We start from the raw sequence: 17,741 nt of genomic DNA, 5'->3' as shown, positions 1-17,741 counted from the left end.
AGAAAGCTAAACAGCCTAATTTTCATCTCATGCTAAAATGAGATCAAGAATCCAGGCAAACCTCTTACAAGAAGGCTCTTGGAACTTCTCGACTTCCTACCTCCGCACGCACACGCGCGCGCACACACACACACCCCTTCTGACTAACAGGAGACTGGTCACTGCACCACTAAATATTCAGAGCTGAGGAACATCTAAGTGTCTTCCCATTTCAGGACTCACACAGAACACGGAGTGCATTAGCCACCAAGTCAGGCCTTGCCAATTTGGGTAATTTGGTACTGAGAAGAAACCACCAGCAGTTAAAAATTATGTTTTGCATGCCTATATATGGATGGCAAAAACTGGCCCAGGTATATTGTGACTTACATGTGGAAGATGCAGAAATAGTAATTAGAGATGGGGCTAAACTCTGAGTAGTGAATAGATTGAGATGTTTATATCATGTTTTTATACTGTTTGTTTTATACTTTGAATGGTTTTAATTTTTGTGAACAGCTCAGGGAGCTTCGGCTATTGGGCGGTATAAAAATGCAATAAATAAATAAATAAATAAATAAATCCTACTTTCCAAATTCAGCTTTTGTCTCTCTTATCAAGGTAGATAAAAAGAAGTTGTTGTTTTTCCTCCACAGAGCATACTGTTAACCTGTGGAAGATGTAGAGACAGCCACAAACCTGGACAGCTTTAAAGGGGGATTAAACAAATTCACAGAGAGTAAAGCTATCAACGGTGTGGCCTCGTGTGGTGCAGAGCGGTAAAGCAGCAGTTTCTGCAGCTGAAACTCTCCTCACGGCCTGAGTTCGATCCCAGCCGGAGCTGGTTTCAGGCAGCCGGCTCTGGTCAACTCAGCCTTCCATCCTCCCAAGGTCGGTAAAATGAGTACCCAGTTAGCTGGGGGAAAGGTAATAACGGCCGGGGAAGGCAACGGCAAACCACCCCGCTATAAGGCCTGCCAAGAAAACATCAGCGAAAGCTGGCGTCCCTCCAAGAGTCAGTAATGACTCAGTGCTTGCACGAGAGGTTCCTTTCCTTTTTCCTAAAGCTATCAATGGCTACTAGTCATGATAGCTATATATTATATCCAGTATCAGATGTAGTTTGTCTCTCAATAAAAGTTGCTGGGGGAAAACAGTGGGAGGGTACTATTACATGCAAATCCTGTGTGTGGGCTTCTGATTGGGACATCTGGTTGGCCACTGTGGTGAACAGAATGCTGGAATAGAAAGGCCTTGGTCAGTTCCAGCACAGCTCTTCTTACGTTCTTAATCTAATGACTAAATTTAAACCTCAACTTTTGAAGTCTTATAAAATAACTCAAAAGGGTACTTCTTTTGGAAGACCCCCAACTACAAGTGGTTCAGTTTCTTTTTTCTGCAAAATTTAATGCTTCTCTAAGATCACTACTGTTTGATCTTACAGAGCAATGCTCTTTTTATTCAGAATGTATGAATGGCAATCTGATCTTTTGGATCTTAAAACTTAATGTTTCTAATGCAGGTCATTTAAGCAATATACCACAACCTGTAGAATCATAAAAATAAGTCTGTGGAATTACCTAGAAACACATAAGCAATAAAATGATAGCCCATGAGGAAAACAAAATGGCCAGTCATAGTTTTATATAGCGTGAAACTAGAACTTTCTTCCTTAAGATTAATTAGTTCTAATTTAATCCTCAAGAGGCAATTCACTGACAACGCATAATGAATAATTAATCTATGTGCCAGATAAAAGGAATCCTTTTATGATCTTCTAACACAAGGTATTAAGTGTTGAAATGAAAGGAAAAAACATGGAACTACTTAAGGCACAAAATGCAATGGAGAGAATTCTGGCAAAGCATTTCACCCTAATTCCTGGGTAGACCAGGCTGGCTAAAAACTGCATAATGTATGGAGAGCAATACATCTTTAACAAAACAAAAAAAAGTTCCTCTTCCTGTGCAATTCAAAATCCCGTTGCATTCTTAAGTTTAAAAATAGTTCATTAAAACACACCCACACACCCCTCTACAGGCTTTAGTTGTGCTCCGTTTGACATTTTATGTTGTGATTTAATGCTACCCTACTTCCTCCTCTGCCCCCTTCCTTTCCATTACACCACAATAAAAGCATATAGTTAGGTCTACTAGGAAGTTTTTTTAAGAAAAAAGAAAGAAAAAAGAAAGGGCACTTTGAAACATGAGCATGTCCTAGAAAGTTTCAGCATTGCTTTATTGCTCCATAGTCTTCCAGATGCAGAGCATTCTGAAATAATTCAATTTAAGGTCTGAACATTTTTTGTTAAATAAATGACATAGTTTAATCCTAATCATAACTGGTCCTACAAAGTGCTTAGACTGGGGTACAAAAAACACCCCACCCACATTCCATCATGCTACAGTGTGTCAACATCACAAATCAGACCCGGGTGTCCTGCCAGGTAAGGGGATGAATTAGCACAACTACAGGATGGCAGCAGGACTGGAGAATGACTCACTAATCCAAATTTCTGTAGGGACTTTCCACTCTCCTGAAGGAACTTTTGGAAAGTTACTCACTGCACCACAGCACACAGGACTTGGAGAGAGAGAAATATTCCAATTAAAATGAAGCAATATTTATAACACTAGCTATCAAAGAGCAAGGAATAAAACCTAAAAAAAAAAGAAAAGAAGGGGGGCTTACGGAGACATAAAATACAAAGAATTTGTTGATGTTCTCACAGCTGTTTGTAGAGAACTGAGCAGGAAGGTATTTGCTTTAACGCGCACACACAAGGGCAATGATTCCTATCCATGGGAAGGGGCAAGAGTGCCTTCCTTACTGAACATTCTGGAAGATTCATTACTGCAGTCTGTTTATATATAATATTGTTCAGAAGCTATGAAGAACTACCTGCCCTACTGTCCTTAGGGCCGGCACTCTTGGGACTGTCACTCAGTATGGCCTTGACTGATTTGTTTTGTTCAGTCTGCTATTGTAGTTGCTTTGAAGCAAATCACTTTGACCATCACTGCCACATGCATCTTTATGACCAGAATAGTGGGCCTAACCTTATAAACAATGGCTATCATTTGCAGGAATTCTGACAATATCTACATGGATAAGAAGATTTCTTACTCAAGTCCATAGGCTAACTTTATTTTAAGAAGTTTGCGGAGCTCTTTTTATGCAGGATGGAGAAAAAAAACAGTAATATAAAAATGTTTTTTTTTATTTTTTTATAAAAATCATTAAAAATACTATTTTTCTTACTTAAAAATAACATAAGTACAATTGTCTCATAAGAAGTGCCATGCTGGATCAGACCAAGGGTCCATCTAGTCCAGCAAAAAGTGACCAACCAGCTATCAATGAGGGACCAACAAAGCAGGACATGGTACAACAGCACCCACCCATGTTCCCCAGCAACTGGTGCACACAGGCTTACTGCCTCGAATACCAGAGATAGCATGCTAAGCCTACACTTACAGAATCATAAAAATGAATTAATGGCTCTATCACACTCAAACACGCTGATAAGAAATCATTTCATGGAAATAGCTCGAACTAACAGCCCTTGCTTCTTGAAAGTTCTGGGCTTTCAGTTTCTGGTTCTCTGACTAAAGTTACATGTCCAAAGGCATAGATGCAATCGATATTTATTAATTTTTTTAATGGATTTTTTAAAACATTTAAATTGAATTTGTTAATGTAAAGACTAAGCTTCTACTTAGTAGTTCAAATATAAACATGTAGCTGTACAGTTAATTTCTGACCAGAATCAATCTCTAAGTTGAATTAAAGGAGGCTTTTCTTTGTAAAGGAAGAACCAATCTGATCATTTCTCAAATATGACTATTGACACTTTGCCTACCAAACATAGGCATTTCCTTTTCACCTGATGAAAATAAACTGTTCTAGTCTGCCCTGTGACTCTCACACCTTGTGTGAACCTATCAGTTATAGGCATGTCATTTTTAGACAAAATTCTCCACTGTGCATCTACTTGTTGTATGCAATCCTATAATCTCTTGCTTTGAAGTAAGCCCCGTTGAACTATGGGGAATGTATTTCTGAGTAAAGATGTTTAAGACTGCACAGTTAACCTTAGGATTGCACTGTTAACCTGAAACTGTCAAAGGTGCAGATTCTAAGCAACACCCTATATGGGATATTTTAAAGACACTCCCTTTATAGGAAAAAGGGGGGGGGAACATGCAACAGAGAGACAAAGAAAATAAAAGCCTGCTTGTATAACTAGAACAGTATAAATAATACTCTATTTAATTGTAAATTAACATGCCCCAGTGGTCAGTTCTGAAACACTGATCAGGAAATACATGTAAAAGTTTCAGTGGGAGGAGACTCAGTGATTTAAACCAACCTTTTTTGTTGCTGCTTTAAATCAATCCACCTTGTTTTTAAGTGATTTCTTTAATGATTTGAACTTCTTTTTAATGCATTTCTTCAGTACTAGCTAGTAATACAACTCAGTGCAGGGCTTAAGACATTTTCTTTTCTAGTCATTTATTCTTTTAAAAGTGGCACCCAAATTGCAGTACGAGGCATAAAAATTGCACTGACAGATACACAATCACACACACACACACATCTATCTAAAATCTGGTGCCCTGATAAGGGCAGATATGGGGCTACTGCATCCAGGGTTACCAAGCACAGGTGGCCTCCTGCCATCTGCTTCTTTTTTTACCTAAAATTCCAAGTTAAACTTCTTTTCTTTATTATTTATTTATGTATTACATTTTTATACCGCCCAATAGCCGAAGCTCTCTGGGCAGTTCACAAAAATTAAAACCATAATAAAGCAACCAACAGGTTAAAAGCATAAATACAAAATACAGTATAAAAAGCACAACCAGAATAAAACCACGCAGCAAAATTGATATAAGATTAAAATACAGAGTTAGAACAGTAAAATTTAAATTTAAGTTAAAATTAAGTGTTAAAATACTGAGAGAATAAAAAGGTCTTCAGTTGGAGATGAAAAGAGTACAATGTAGGCGCCAGGCGGACTTCAAATATATTTCAAGTTCTTTGCAAAAAAGAGAGGTAAGATTTTTCAAGGTCTACTTCCTTTATAAAATGTTAGGTCTCTTTCTTCTGTTTACCCACTGAAAGGCACAGTAGGCAGCAGCACTTTAATAAACATTAAGTGACCTAGAGTCACTATTCAGAATTCCCCACAATGCTATAAAGTAGCATTGGGCTGCTTTGGACTATCAAACAACCCATGCCCATTTCCACCTTCAATTAACAACCTTGGTAACACCCCATTGAAACACTGGGTTGTTTCATAACATCAGAACCCAGACTTCCGGGTTGTTTAGGGGTTAAACAACTCAGAGTTAACCCAATACTAACCCATGGTTTCTTGTTCGGTTAACTCTGGATTGATTATAGACAACCCAGAGTTTCTAGGTTCACATGTCAGAAAACCGAAGAGCAGGGCATTCCAGGGTTGTTAATTGAAAGCAGAAACATTGAGTATGAAGGAGGCACCACGCTCATTGCCTTGCTTGTCCCCAGCAATTCCAGAGTTAAATAACCAGGAACTGCAGCGTGTTGTGTGAACTAGGTCAATATGTTTGGGGTATTGTGGGAAATTAAATTGGTGCTTCAGACTCAGCCGTGTAATGCAGGGGCCTCTGGCCATGAGCCTGCACAGTGCTGGGCACTGACAAAAATGCTGGGACCCTGGAAGCTGCCTGAAGAGGCTGCACGCTGACATCAAGCCTGCCTATACTGTTCTTCGGATCATCATCATCATCCTTTTCATAAAACGTTATTTCAGCAACCTGGACTTTATTGAAGAATCTGGAAACAGCAGTTTACTACTACCTAATATATCAAATAACATATAAGCAATCACTCGAAAATCAATATCTAAGTTCTCATCATTGTATTGTTTGAGGCATCCTTACCTGCACCTTTTTTAAAGCTACTGGCACGCAATCCAACAAACACGTCGCTCTGTAAACTTCACTAAATTGTCCACGCCCAATCTTTTTTTCTATTCGGAAGTTGGCTAGAGTATTGTAGCCCATGTCAGGTCGTAAGGCTTTCTGTGGTCAAAAAGAAAAGAAAACATTTTAACAACATAAAGCATACATTACATACTGGAGTATGTGCAATTACCCTTTTTTTTCTTCCCAACAGGCAGTTGTTCATATCATTAGCTTTAAGGACATGAATGTGAGAGAAGCTACGCAGAGAAAGCGAAGTTAATGTACGTGTTGGCAGGAAAAGGGAAATATTTTTCTTGCCAGTAGTACCTAATCATGGGGTTTGAAAAACAGTGTGTCTGTATTCGTTCTGAATTTTCTAATGCTCATTTTAGAATTGGATTTGTTCTGTATGCAGCCAGTTTAAACTGAATTTATGTTACAGTGCTTTAAATCTAAAACTAGCCCCTGCTAAGTTTTTTGTGCCAATACTAAAAACTCCATCGCTTTCACTAGTTGCCAGTTTGCTTCCAGACTCAATTCAAGATGTTGGCTTTCACCTTCAGAACCCCAAATAGACTGAGACTAGAAAACCTCAAGAACCAATCCTCCCAATATGAGCCTGGCCATGACATTCGAAATGAGGTAGATAGGTGTCTGGAAGAGGGTATTTTCAGTTGAGATGCCCAGGATGTGGAATGGCCTTCCAAAATGCCATGGCCCCTTCAATGTCTGCATTCAGGTGGGAGGTGAAAATGGTTTTCTTTAATTGGGCAAAGGTTATATCTGTTGCGGTTTGATACTGTTGTTTTAGTTTAGTTTTTAAGTTGCATGCTTATTTGGTTTTATGCATTTCATTGACTTCTTAGGCAACCCCAGTGTGTACTTTTTGTAAAAAGGTGGACTATAAATGAATCAATTAAACATTTCATTCAAGATGCTTAATGAATATTAATTGTCCTTTAACATACTTTTCAAAAACCTTAAACACACAAGTCCAATTCCTATGTTCTATTGTGTTTTGTTCTTTTTATGCAATGGCTGTAGTTTTACATGGTTGGTTTTAATTATGAGCTGCTCTAGAAACCTTTTAGGTTTGAAGATCAGGTAAAACTTGTAAACAACATGCTGCTAATATTGCAGTCTGGAAGCTACTTCCCCACAGCTTGAACCCGGGGTGCTGGACTTATGTTTGAACACACAGCACAGGCCGGGGGGGGGGGGGTTGAAGTTCCTGCACCAGCCCTGCCAGCCCCCAGGAAATTCCTCACGTCATCTTTCTATGAGACCCAACTGCATTTATTTAAACATTATCAGAGTGTTGTAAAATCACAAATAGACATTTCCCACACCACTTTGGAAACATAGATCAAAGAGTGCTGAAAGGTTAGGTTCCCCCCTCCCCTCTCCATAACCGGCATTTATTACCTTTTAGGATTTCTAGAAAGTAAAAGACGGTTATCTTGCATGTGGTAATGAGGACATTTCTACTTTATGAACTAATGTGTCCTAAGGCCATGGGCAACAGCGCCTCAGGACCATGGTAGAAGGGTCACTTCAGCAATTTAAAACAATAAAAGCCAGTAACAATAAAAACAATTACAGTACTCCTCAGTTCCTGACTACGAGTTCCTTTCAGCAACGCCATGAACTCATACCCTTCCTGCCCATACATGAATCCTCTGATTGGTCCCTTTGGCTTGATATCTTAATTTAAGGCAGGGGTGGGGACGCTTTTATGTCCCAAGGTCTGAATTGGTTCCAGGCAAGCATGTTGGAGGCCACATCCCAGGAGTGAGTAGGCCACAGCCACTATAACATGGCTGCTTGCCCAGATGCACATAAACACACACATACACCATTCACCCCACATACATACAATGAAAGGTAGTGAACTGCTCGTGGCAGGAGTAGTTGCTCTCTACCGCCATGGGCAGTTCATGAGCACTGTGTTTGTGTACTCCAGGCTGACAAATCACCACATAGCATGGAAAGGCTCTCTTTTTCAAAGGGCAATTTGCTTCCTTTCTGTGCTGTACGGTGACCCTTTCTCAGTGTGCAGCACTGAAAAGCTGCAACATACAAGAGAAACATTGTTTGCACACGTGTGTATGTGTGCTTTAGTGTGGCCTGTCAGCCAATTTAATATTATCTGAAGATCAAAAACAACTTTCCCTCCCAGTGCATATAGGGAGAAAACATGGGGATGGGCGTAGAAATGGGACAAATTATTCTGTGGGCAACTGCAGCTGAAGTCCAGCTTTGAACCAAATTGGTATATAGGTTATTACTGGACTAGAACAAGAACAAGCTCTTTCAGTGTTGGAGGGACACACAAATTCATGCTATGATGTTATCTGTGACCAGTAAGTCATATATTGTAAAGAGACCAGAATTAAGCAACTATCTATAGATTTAATAACAAATCAGTAAACTGGTGAAGGAAAGAACAGTACTAAGATCTACAAATTTCTTTTTAACAGTTTGCCTTTTTACATATGGTACACTCCAACAAATTAATGTAGAGTATTCAACTGATTTTTCCTTTGTGAGGGGGACAGCAATAGACCAGATTGTTCTCTATTCTATATCCCAAGCATTTTGTATTTATTTACCTAGGCGTTCCCAAGCTGGAAATTGACTATGATGCTGCTCTATTTTATTGCTCTTGTTGTAAGTTGTTAATGATTTATTATGTTTACAAACTTATTAGGTGTAAAGACTAAAATATGTATTTTTGTTAGCATCGTATAGTGTATTATGTAAACTGCCTAGAGATTTTATTAATTATTATTAATACCTATGATATATAAGTATTATAAATAAATAAACAAACTTCAAAGTTTTGCACACGGTTTTGGTACATGCAACATCCCAAATAAAAGAGTAACAAAAGATCTATAGAACAGTAACAATTCTGTACTTGCATTAGAATTTAAAAGCACAAACAGCAGTGAGGCAAAATGCTTCTTCACTATACAACTAGTCTTCTTTGAATTGCAACGGATACTAGAAATGCATCTAGGCTTTTGCCTCTCAGCTTGGTCACACGATCAAAAGTAAATTAATATTCATTAGATGCATCAACATCCAAATATGGAACTGATTTGATAGAGATGGCATTGCACCAATTCAGAGGCGTATATTCCAAAGGCGCCTATTCAGGTTTAATGAGGTTATCGGCAGCATTCAGAGTAAAAGTACTGAAACTTGGGGAGTGCTTTTTTATTATTGAAATACTCATGTTCCAGAGAAGTAGAATGCAGCTTCATTAAGCTTGTGTTTTTTTGTGGTTGTTTAACCAGCATATATTTCAAAAATTTGAATTGGGAATTGCATCCTCTGTCTGCGGAGTAACTTGACAAACATTAGCGTGAACTACTAAGGCAGTGTGACAACCGCATGCTGAGAGCAAAGTCTCACTAATGTGTTTTGGCATGCAGGTTTGTAATCACACATTTACATATGCAATGACCTACATTTGCATGTCAGATCACACACTGTCTGGCTTTATTAAGACCGGGCACCTCCCTGTGTTTGGCGGCCAGAGTGGCGAGAGAAGGCCAGAGGGCGGTAGTTTTTTGGCTGTTGAGGGATGAACTGCCACCAAGGATTAGACTGATATGGCCTGAGCATTAGACACTTCATTAGAGGTAATCTGTTTAACAGTGGGCAGTATATGTAAACTTCACAGCCCATTTGCAGCACCTTCCCACCCACCCCCACCCCCAATGGCCTTTCTTCAAAGGGCAGTGTGGCTGAGTGACAGCTTGTCTCATCTGCTCCCGTGTCCTGTCATACAATTTAGACGTGGAGGCCTGACATGAGAAGCAACATAGCTGCACATCTCCAACTATCACCCGGGTCTCCCTCCCAGCCACAATGTAATTTGGAAAAAGAATAAACTCATACATAATGGGGGCATCAGTTGGTCAGAGAACATATTACATACATTTTAGTAATGATTGGACTGCATTTTAAACCACCACGTACCAAAAGAAAAAAACACACAACAGCAATGACTTCTGCAGTCTCAAGAGTTCAGGGGGTTTTGAACAAAATTAATTCACATGCTGAACTAGATAATCAATGCCCTATCTTAATTTGATCCCATGTAGAGGGCAACCCCAATAATAGCTCCTTACAAAGCATGATATGCAATTCCAAAGATGCAGGAAGGTGCTGGACCTCTCCATTCCTCCTCCAGCATGAATTATCTCTCTTACTGTGTCAACCTAAACCAGGATGGAGAATATATGCAACCCCCTCACAGCATTAATTGTGATTCACATTGGTGCAGGTGTAATTCTAAACTATGATTTAGGTCAGGGATGTGGTACATGTGGCCAACCAGATGACGATGGACTACAACTCCCATCATCCCTCACCACTGGTTATGCTGACTAAGTTTGATGGGAGTTGCAGTCCACCATCATCTGGAGAGCCACGTTTCCCACCTCTGCCCTAAAAAACGGCTTAGAATTACACCTGCACCAATGAGAACCACAGTTTATGCTAGCCTGCTGTATGGGTTTCTATATTAAAAAGAGTTCGAGATCAATATTTGAAGTGTATTTGCAAACCTCGTTGCCAGAGAACGCTGTGTACGTATTTGGCTATGCCCTACACCCTGTGAAAAGCAGGTGTGTACATCCAAATGCCCAGGAATATGTTGTGGACATACACTAGAAAGGTGCTACTCAGCAAGCAACAAATGTCCACAGCATGTTTGGAAACCTGTATCTTCCAATCACATATAGGCAATCCTCAGTCCCTGGCTGCTCTCTCAGGAGAGAGCCAAGCCAGAGAAATAACAAAACAATAAAACTTGGGTTATTTCCCTGGCGTGTCAAGGGAGAGACAAGTCAGAGTTCCTGATTCGCACTCACATCATGTCAAACAAGCGAGGGGTGGAGTGTCCCTGGGTTGTTTAGCTGCTTCCACTCATAGAGGGAGCAATCAGACACCATGCACCACCATACTAACACATTGACAAAAGACCAGAGTTTAAGAAAAACACCTGTGTTGTTGCAACATGTGAACTGGGCTAGTAAAATATTACCATCACATAAAGGAACAGTTCTGCAGAAATCCACGAAATTTAGTTTTTCCACTCCCTTACTTACTTAAAAACTGTTGTTATGCATCAAGCCAAATTTTCAATATTGTAATTAGAATGTTTCCACCCACTCAAAAAATTCAGGGCATAACTGTTTTATAACTCACCGGAAGTTACACAGGTACAAGAATCACACAAACACATTCTTGTTATGATTTCCAAAACCCAAGAGGAAACTTTGCTTTGCTACTGTTTCTTTCAGTCATTTATAATTGCACCATTTTGTATTGACTTGGCCTTAAAATGCATTCTCTCTTGGGGCACCATTTGACAACAGAAAGAAATTGTAACACGGTAGCATTCCCATAGAACTATGGAAAAGTATGCAATCCAGGGATCTGGGTTATATTAGCACAACCATTATCCAAAAAACACCTTGCACAGAAGCCTAGCTTCCTCTCCACCACAGTATTTTGCTGTTCCAATTCTGTATGTCCCAAGTTCTAATTTCCTATTCCCATCTCTCTGGTATTAGTCAAATAAGACACGTGTCTCTCATCAGTCAACTCCTGCCTGACACAAGGCCACTCACAGATCAGAGAGCTAAGACAAACTTCAAGGATTATCAGATCTAACCCTCTGCTCTGCAGCAAGAGTCACTAAGCCTAAGTCTTCCCTAACAGATGCTTAATCAGCCTTTTAAAAACCTCAAAAGATTAAGATCTTGCCATTTTCTTGAAGAGCATTAATGCACTGTTTGCCTGTTGTTCCTTGACTAGAAATCTTTTTGCTGCATCAGTCTTGTAGAACCTTAATTTAAAGCAGAATAAGCCCCCTGAATCTTTCATTGCAGAGAAATAAGTCTTGCACAGGTAGAGTTATCTGTCACTTTCAGCTTTATGACAAGAGAAGTTAAGATTGCAGCAAAGCTCACTTCCAAGTACAGAAACAAGGTACAGGATCCCTGCTCTATACTGAATCTAGAAATCTCAACGCACTTGCATCTTCTCTTCTTCTGTGTACAGCAGTTGTTCCAGAATGTTAGGAAAAATTGAGGGGGGGGGGAATCAAACACCATTGTTTAGGAAGTAAAAGAATAAAGATCCAAATTTAAGACAAGGAAGTTCAAAACACAACTCAATAGTGCTTGAAAATGTAACCTGTAATTCAGAGGGTATTAGTTTCAAGATTACATTTATCTCTTTCTATCCCTTATCTTGTTAAAAAAAGAAGAAAAACTACCCCCAAAACGCCACTTTAATTTTGCAATGGTGTGTCCGTTAGTCTTTTTTCCCCAAGCAGAATTGCCTTTACTTCCTAATAGCATGCAGTACTATCCACATCTCCTCTAGTCCTAGAATACAGAATAATCATTTAAAGGAATGGTGCAAATTTAAAGGAATGGTGCTATATAAATAAATAATAATAATAATAATAATAATAAATTTGCTGGAAAGGCCAACTCTAACAGGGAATAAACAAACTAAAAGAAATAAAATCCATATAACCTTTCAAGGACTGTAGTATATAATAGATATGACAAAGAGAAACGACTTTCAGAATTAGTTCTCCATTTCATTTTATTCTAAAATATTGCATTAATGCACCCTGTACTACAGAAGTGCAAAACCTAACTTTGGGGGAGGCAGACTGCCCCCAACCTCTGAAAGCCAGATGGCATCAGTGGACATGGGCAGGGCCACTGACATCCTCACCCCCACCTGCACATTTTCTCATTCTCCAAGCCTCTCTTCGGTATGGAGAAAAGGAACCCACCGGCTCCTCTCAGCACCAGCTGAATCCCCAATAGGCAAGTGGGGCACAGACTCACACCAGAAATAGCAGCAGGGATTCCCCCTGGGGAACTTTTTTAAACCACGTCCTTTCCCATGGAGGAAACCAAGGAGGCTTCATGGGCCAGGGTTTCTGCAGCCCTGCCTTACTGCCTATTCTTAGCACTTAATGGAATATCCTACCTGTGGCTGAAATTGAGGAACAGGAGGACCTGGCATGCCTTGAGATTGCTCATCCATTGTTTCAAAACAGAACACTTTCAAATGACCTGTATAAAAATATGATACAATGAAAGCTTATTTTTGCACGCATCCTTTCTTCTTAGTGTTATTTATATAGCATCATCTCTTCGTGTGGTGTTTTACAGGGTAACATTAGCAAAAGACGATAACTTTCCCCCAAAGTGCTACAATCTTGACTTTGACATTGCAGAAGACCACCGAGATGAGGGTAAAGAGGGAAGGTAAGTGGAATTGCAGCTGCATTTGCTTGATTTATGTAGAGAGGGCTGAGAATGAAGAAGTTACCTATTTTTTCCTCATTACACTTGCCAAATATGTACCATGAAAATAGTGTTAATATCATCAACACACTCTTAAGTCAGGTTCATCAATCAATGAAAAAATCTTTAAGTGATCACTTGCTCATCTAGACCATCACAAATGAAATCCCACAGGAAGATATTTCTTATCACCTCTCATTGCCTCAAGCACAGTATTGTTTTTTCAATGGAGACTCTTCATTTTTTCAGATGCAAGTGATCTATCTAGTAGTAAGAAACCGTGTGATGTGAATGAACCTAAAGTTTGACAAAACACCGTAAAAATGCAAAAAAATCCTGCTCAGAAAAAAAAAAGATATTGAATACCATCCATCAAGACTTTCACACAACTTGGCACCACCCCTTTTGGCTCTGCCAAAAATAACAAAACAAACACAGAATAATGTAACTTAAAGCACTTATTACATATAACTATGCCTTAGGAGACAGCAGTTCAACCTTTTAAAACCGGGGGGGGGGGGGTGCACAAAAACCAGGAAACCATCAAATTATGATGGGAAAGGGGATAGGGCCAGGCAAAGTAGGTAGACACAGAATAAACATAAAATAAGATTCAGTGTAGCTCAATCTTATGGAGGTTTGCTCACAAATAAATTCCACTGTATTAGCCAAGATAATGTGAACAGAACTGCAGCCTAAAAATTGGATCTCGATTTAAATGAGATTAACTGCACTGGCGGAAGTGGACTTCCCCACTCCAGCTTTATGGGGTGGGCTGTGGTATCAGGGTATCCCCCAAAACTGGGCTGAGGGACCTTCTGCAAATGGAGCCCTTCCTCTTGAGGAAGGTAAATCCTGAATTTAACCCATTTTTAGAAGGTGATAAATGTCCCCCTCCAAACATTACCATTACTGATTTACTATAAAGACCAGACAATCCTTTAGAATCATGTTGGTCAAGTATGTATTTCCCAGCAACAAAGTGTAAGTAAAGATCCATGTAAAAGTAAAAAAACTGAATACATTTGTTTGCTATGATTTTCTCCCAATCTCATTGCTTTAGTTCATGTAGGTTTGAGAAAGAATCAAATGTGAAAACAACCTGATCAATATAAAAAAGCTAGTTGCAAAGAACAAAAAGGATCTTCTACAGATCCTTATTAAAACCAAGCCAGAAATGCAAATATATTTAACCTAGAAACACGAAGGAGTCTACTCAACTGGGAAATGCCATCAAAAGGAAAACGCTTCTAACAGACTGGTTGCATTTTTTAAAAAAAATAATCAAAACCTCTTCTTAACCTTAAGTTTTTGAGGTGGTATAAATCATCTTCAAATGACTGTTTTATATTTTTCCTCTTTCCTGAAGTTTTTAAGCTGCTGAAATAGTTCAGAAGTAATGACAACATCAATATTTTCACCTTTTAACTCTTAAAGCTTTTCTACAGAACAGTTCTTAGAGCTCTTTGCATTTTGCTTGAATAGTAGTAATAAAACTGCTCCATAGCAAATACCATCTCCCTCTACTTTGCATCTCATAACAATTGCGGGGGGGGGGGGGGGGGGCAAGCAGTTTTATGTTAAAATGAGTAGCGCATATCTTTGAGGCAATAGCTTATACAGAAACTGATTATAACATCTGGCCAAACAACTTCGTTATATACCCTTTCTGCCCTGTGCTTGGGTCATTTAACAATTTTTAATTCAATTAACAAAAAATCCTGTTTAAGTCTTTCTTTACAAAAAAAAAAAAAAGCATTCAACTTTCAGACTAGGGGTTTTCAAATTGCATGCTGAAGAATCCCTTGTTTTCTTGAAAACTTGTCAGGGATTCTTCAATAAGACCACCTGTCATGATAGGTGAGTTTTCCTGAAGGACACTGTCCATCTTCAGCTGATATATGTACTTATAGGGTTGTAACATAGTCATGTAAATCATGGTGGGGTCAGACAAAGCTGGCTGGAATCCCTCATGAACAGAGAGAGAACTTGTTATAACACACCCCAGAATTCCTTGCAATCTAATGGGGAATGGGTGTGGGTGTGAATTTAAAGGGGTCTTGAAGATCACAAAGTTTCCAAACCCATAGCTTAGGTAAGTAGCAAAAATGTTCATAAGTGCTGTGGGCACCTATGCTAAGGAACAGTTTTACATCGTTCCAACACTCTTTGCAGCCATTTTGGAAATTAGTGGATCTTATTCAATGCTTCACTTGTTTATTCTCTTCTAAACGAAAAGGAACTGTAAGCCTGGCCTACAGTAGCTTCAGACTCCAGCACACCCCAAACTTAGGACTCAAAAAAATGCCTCTAGAAATCATCATCTCTCGAAGTCCAACCCGCTTACACCCTCCGACTAACTTATAAAAGTAAGAATTTTGACCATAAATGCCACTGCATCCCCTTAACGACGAAGACGCCGAAAATTTAGCAGACTCTCTAAAGCACGCAAAAAACGAAAGTGGGTATAAGGCCAGAAATAAGGCCAGGCAGCAACTGGGGTCCCCCCCACCCCACCCCTTCGCCGACAACACTTATTTAGGGTGCGTCGTGAGGTCAACTTTGGCAGCTCTTTGCAAGTTCCCCTCTCAGGAAAAGCGCAAAGAACTCTCCGGCTGCAAACCTACGCACACTTTCCTGGGAGGAAGCCCCATTGAACGGAGTGGAATTGACTGCGGAGTAATGCGGCTAAGGATTGATTGCACCGTCAGCGATGCCTGACTTCTTCGGAAAAGTTAGGTCTCTGACTGGGCAAGGCGGAAGATGCTCGTCTAACTCTGGAGAGCGACTAAAGTCCATCCTCAAGTCGCGTAAAACTAGGATGTGGATAGAGGGCCGTATCCAGGCCCCAGCTGGGAAGCCTCCCCAGCCATCGGCCGCACGGGAGTCCCGCCCGCGGAAGATTTCGGGGAGAGTGGCGTGGGGAGGCTTACCGCTCGCTTGCTTACTCTCGAGGAGGTCGAGTGTTAGTTGGCTGTTCGCTCGGCCAGATTAAAGAGAAGGGCACCTCAACCGACCCCGACCGTTCGGCTAAGCGGCGCGGGAGCGCAGCGCTCGCTCCCTCCCTCCTCCTCAGCCCCACAACCTCAGCGTCCCAGCCGGCCGCCCTTGCAGGAAGTCCGGGCACTTCCTGCAAGAGCGGCCGGCTGGGACGCTAAGGTTGAGAGGAGAGAGAGACCGGAGGGGGGAGGGAAGGAGGGAGCTCTTGCGTCGCGTGAGGCGTGTGGTGGCGGTGGGTGTTTTTTCCCCCCAAAGCCACGACGGAAACAAACCAAGCCTCGGCCTCCCGCGTAAGTATCCAAGCCAGCAGCCATCCCGTCCCCGCCCCCCGGAACTCTGCTGCTCCAGCTGCAGCGAAAGAAACGTCTACCTACCGCCTAACGCGCGCCTGGCGGCGGAGGGTGCAAGAGAGGGCGGCTGGCGGAGGAGGGAGAAGGAGGAGCAGCGCGCACGCGTGACAGGACGGGGAGGCGAAGCCGCGCTTGGCTCAGCCTGGGTTGTCACTCAGGCGGAGAGCTTGGAAGAGGAAGGAGGCGGCGGGGTGGGGTGGGGTGGGTAGGGCGGCGGGGTGTATTCCCTTCTTCTTTCTCCTCCTCCTGAGAAGTGGTGTAAAAAAGCCTTGAGAGCGCAGGAACGGGAGGGCTGGATTGTGACTGGGATTTCAGCAGTTTGAGAGGCCACCAAGGGAGGAAGCGGTGGCATGAGAGGGCAGCCTTCCCCAACTTGGTGCCCTCCAGAAAAGGGCTTGAATCGGAATGAAGAGTTTTAATGTTGTTTTTATACTGTTGTTTTTATGTTTTTGGATGGTTTTTAAATTTTGTATACTTTCTAATGTTTATCATTTTTAACTGTTGTAAACCGCCCAGAGAGCTTCGGCTGTGGGGCGGTATAGAAATGTAATACATAAATATAAATAAATAAATCGCGCGACAAGTGTAAATTGGCTTGCCTAGTGCCAGGATGTTTGTGTTAGCACCAACAACTGTGCGGTGAAGGAACGCCCTTAATATTGTGATTTGACGCTAGAGTCCGTACTTCTTGGGTTTCATTTCCTTCTGACATCTCTGTTTACAATTCTCCCACCCCACCCAAGGGATGTACTGTACATCAACTTTCTCTAGCACTCCGTGCTTCTGATGAAGTGAACCATAGTCCATTTGTTTATATGAAGTTAGGATCTTTGTCTTCAATGTACATTACTTTGCATTTATTTACATTAAACTGCATTTGTCATTTTCACCCAATCGAGACCCTTTTAGAGCTCTTCAAAATCCTTTTTTGCTTTTACCTTCCTGAATTATCTGAAAACTTGGCTACCAAACTGCTCAGCCCCAACTCCAGATCATTGATTAAGAAGTTGAAAAGCATTGGTCCCAATACAGATCCTTTGGGAGACCCCAATGTTTACATCCCTGCAGTGTGAGAACTATCCATTTAGTCATGCTCACTACTTTTT

At 40.8% G+C, this 17,741-nt stretch overlaps 1 protein-coding gene across 2 annotated transcripts in view; it reads right to left on the bottom strand.

Annotated features, from left to right (window-relative positions):
- NEK7 (NIMA related kinase 7) overlaps window positions 1–16,679 on the bottom strand; it is a 67,256-nt gene extending 50,577 nt beyond the window's left edge. The window contains exons 1-3 of one of the 2 annotated variants that reach the window (XM_063135234.1): window positions 16,660–16,679; window positions 12,966–13,051; window positions 5,910–6,050 (exon numbers count right to left, since the gene is read on the bottom strand). In XM_063135234.1, the coding sequence (XP_062991304.1) occupies window positions 5,910–6,050; window positions 12,966–13,022 (198 nt within the window). In that variant the 5' untranslated portion in view covers window positions 13,023–13,051; window positions 16,660–16,679. Of the gene's footprint in view, window positions 1–5,909; window positions 6,051–12,965; window positions 13,052–16,218; window positions 16,339–16,659 lie in introns of those variants that run through there. The other variant, XM_063135227.1, reaches the window with a different exon arrangement.
- Window positions 16,680–17,741: the final 1,062 nt, after the last annotated feature.

Source organism: Elgaria multicarinata, chromosome 1 (genome assembly GCF_023053635.1).
Source record: "Elgaria multicarinata webbii isolate HBS135686 ecotype San Diego chromosome 1, rElgMul1.1.pri, whole genome shotgun sequence".
NCBI classification, from domain to species: domain Eukaryota; kingdom Metazoa; phylum Chordata; class Lepidosauria; order Squamata; family Anguidae; genus Elgaria; species Elgaria multicarinata.
This window is presented reverse-complemented; position numbering and strand designations above follow the sequence as displayed.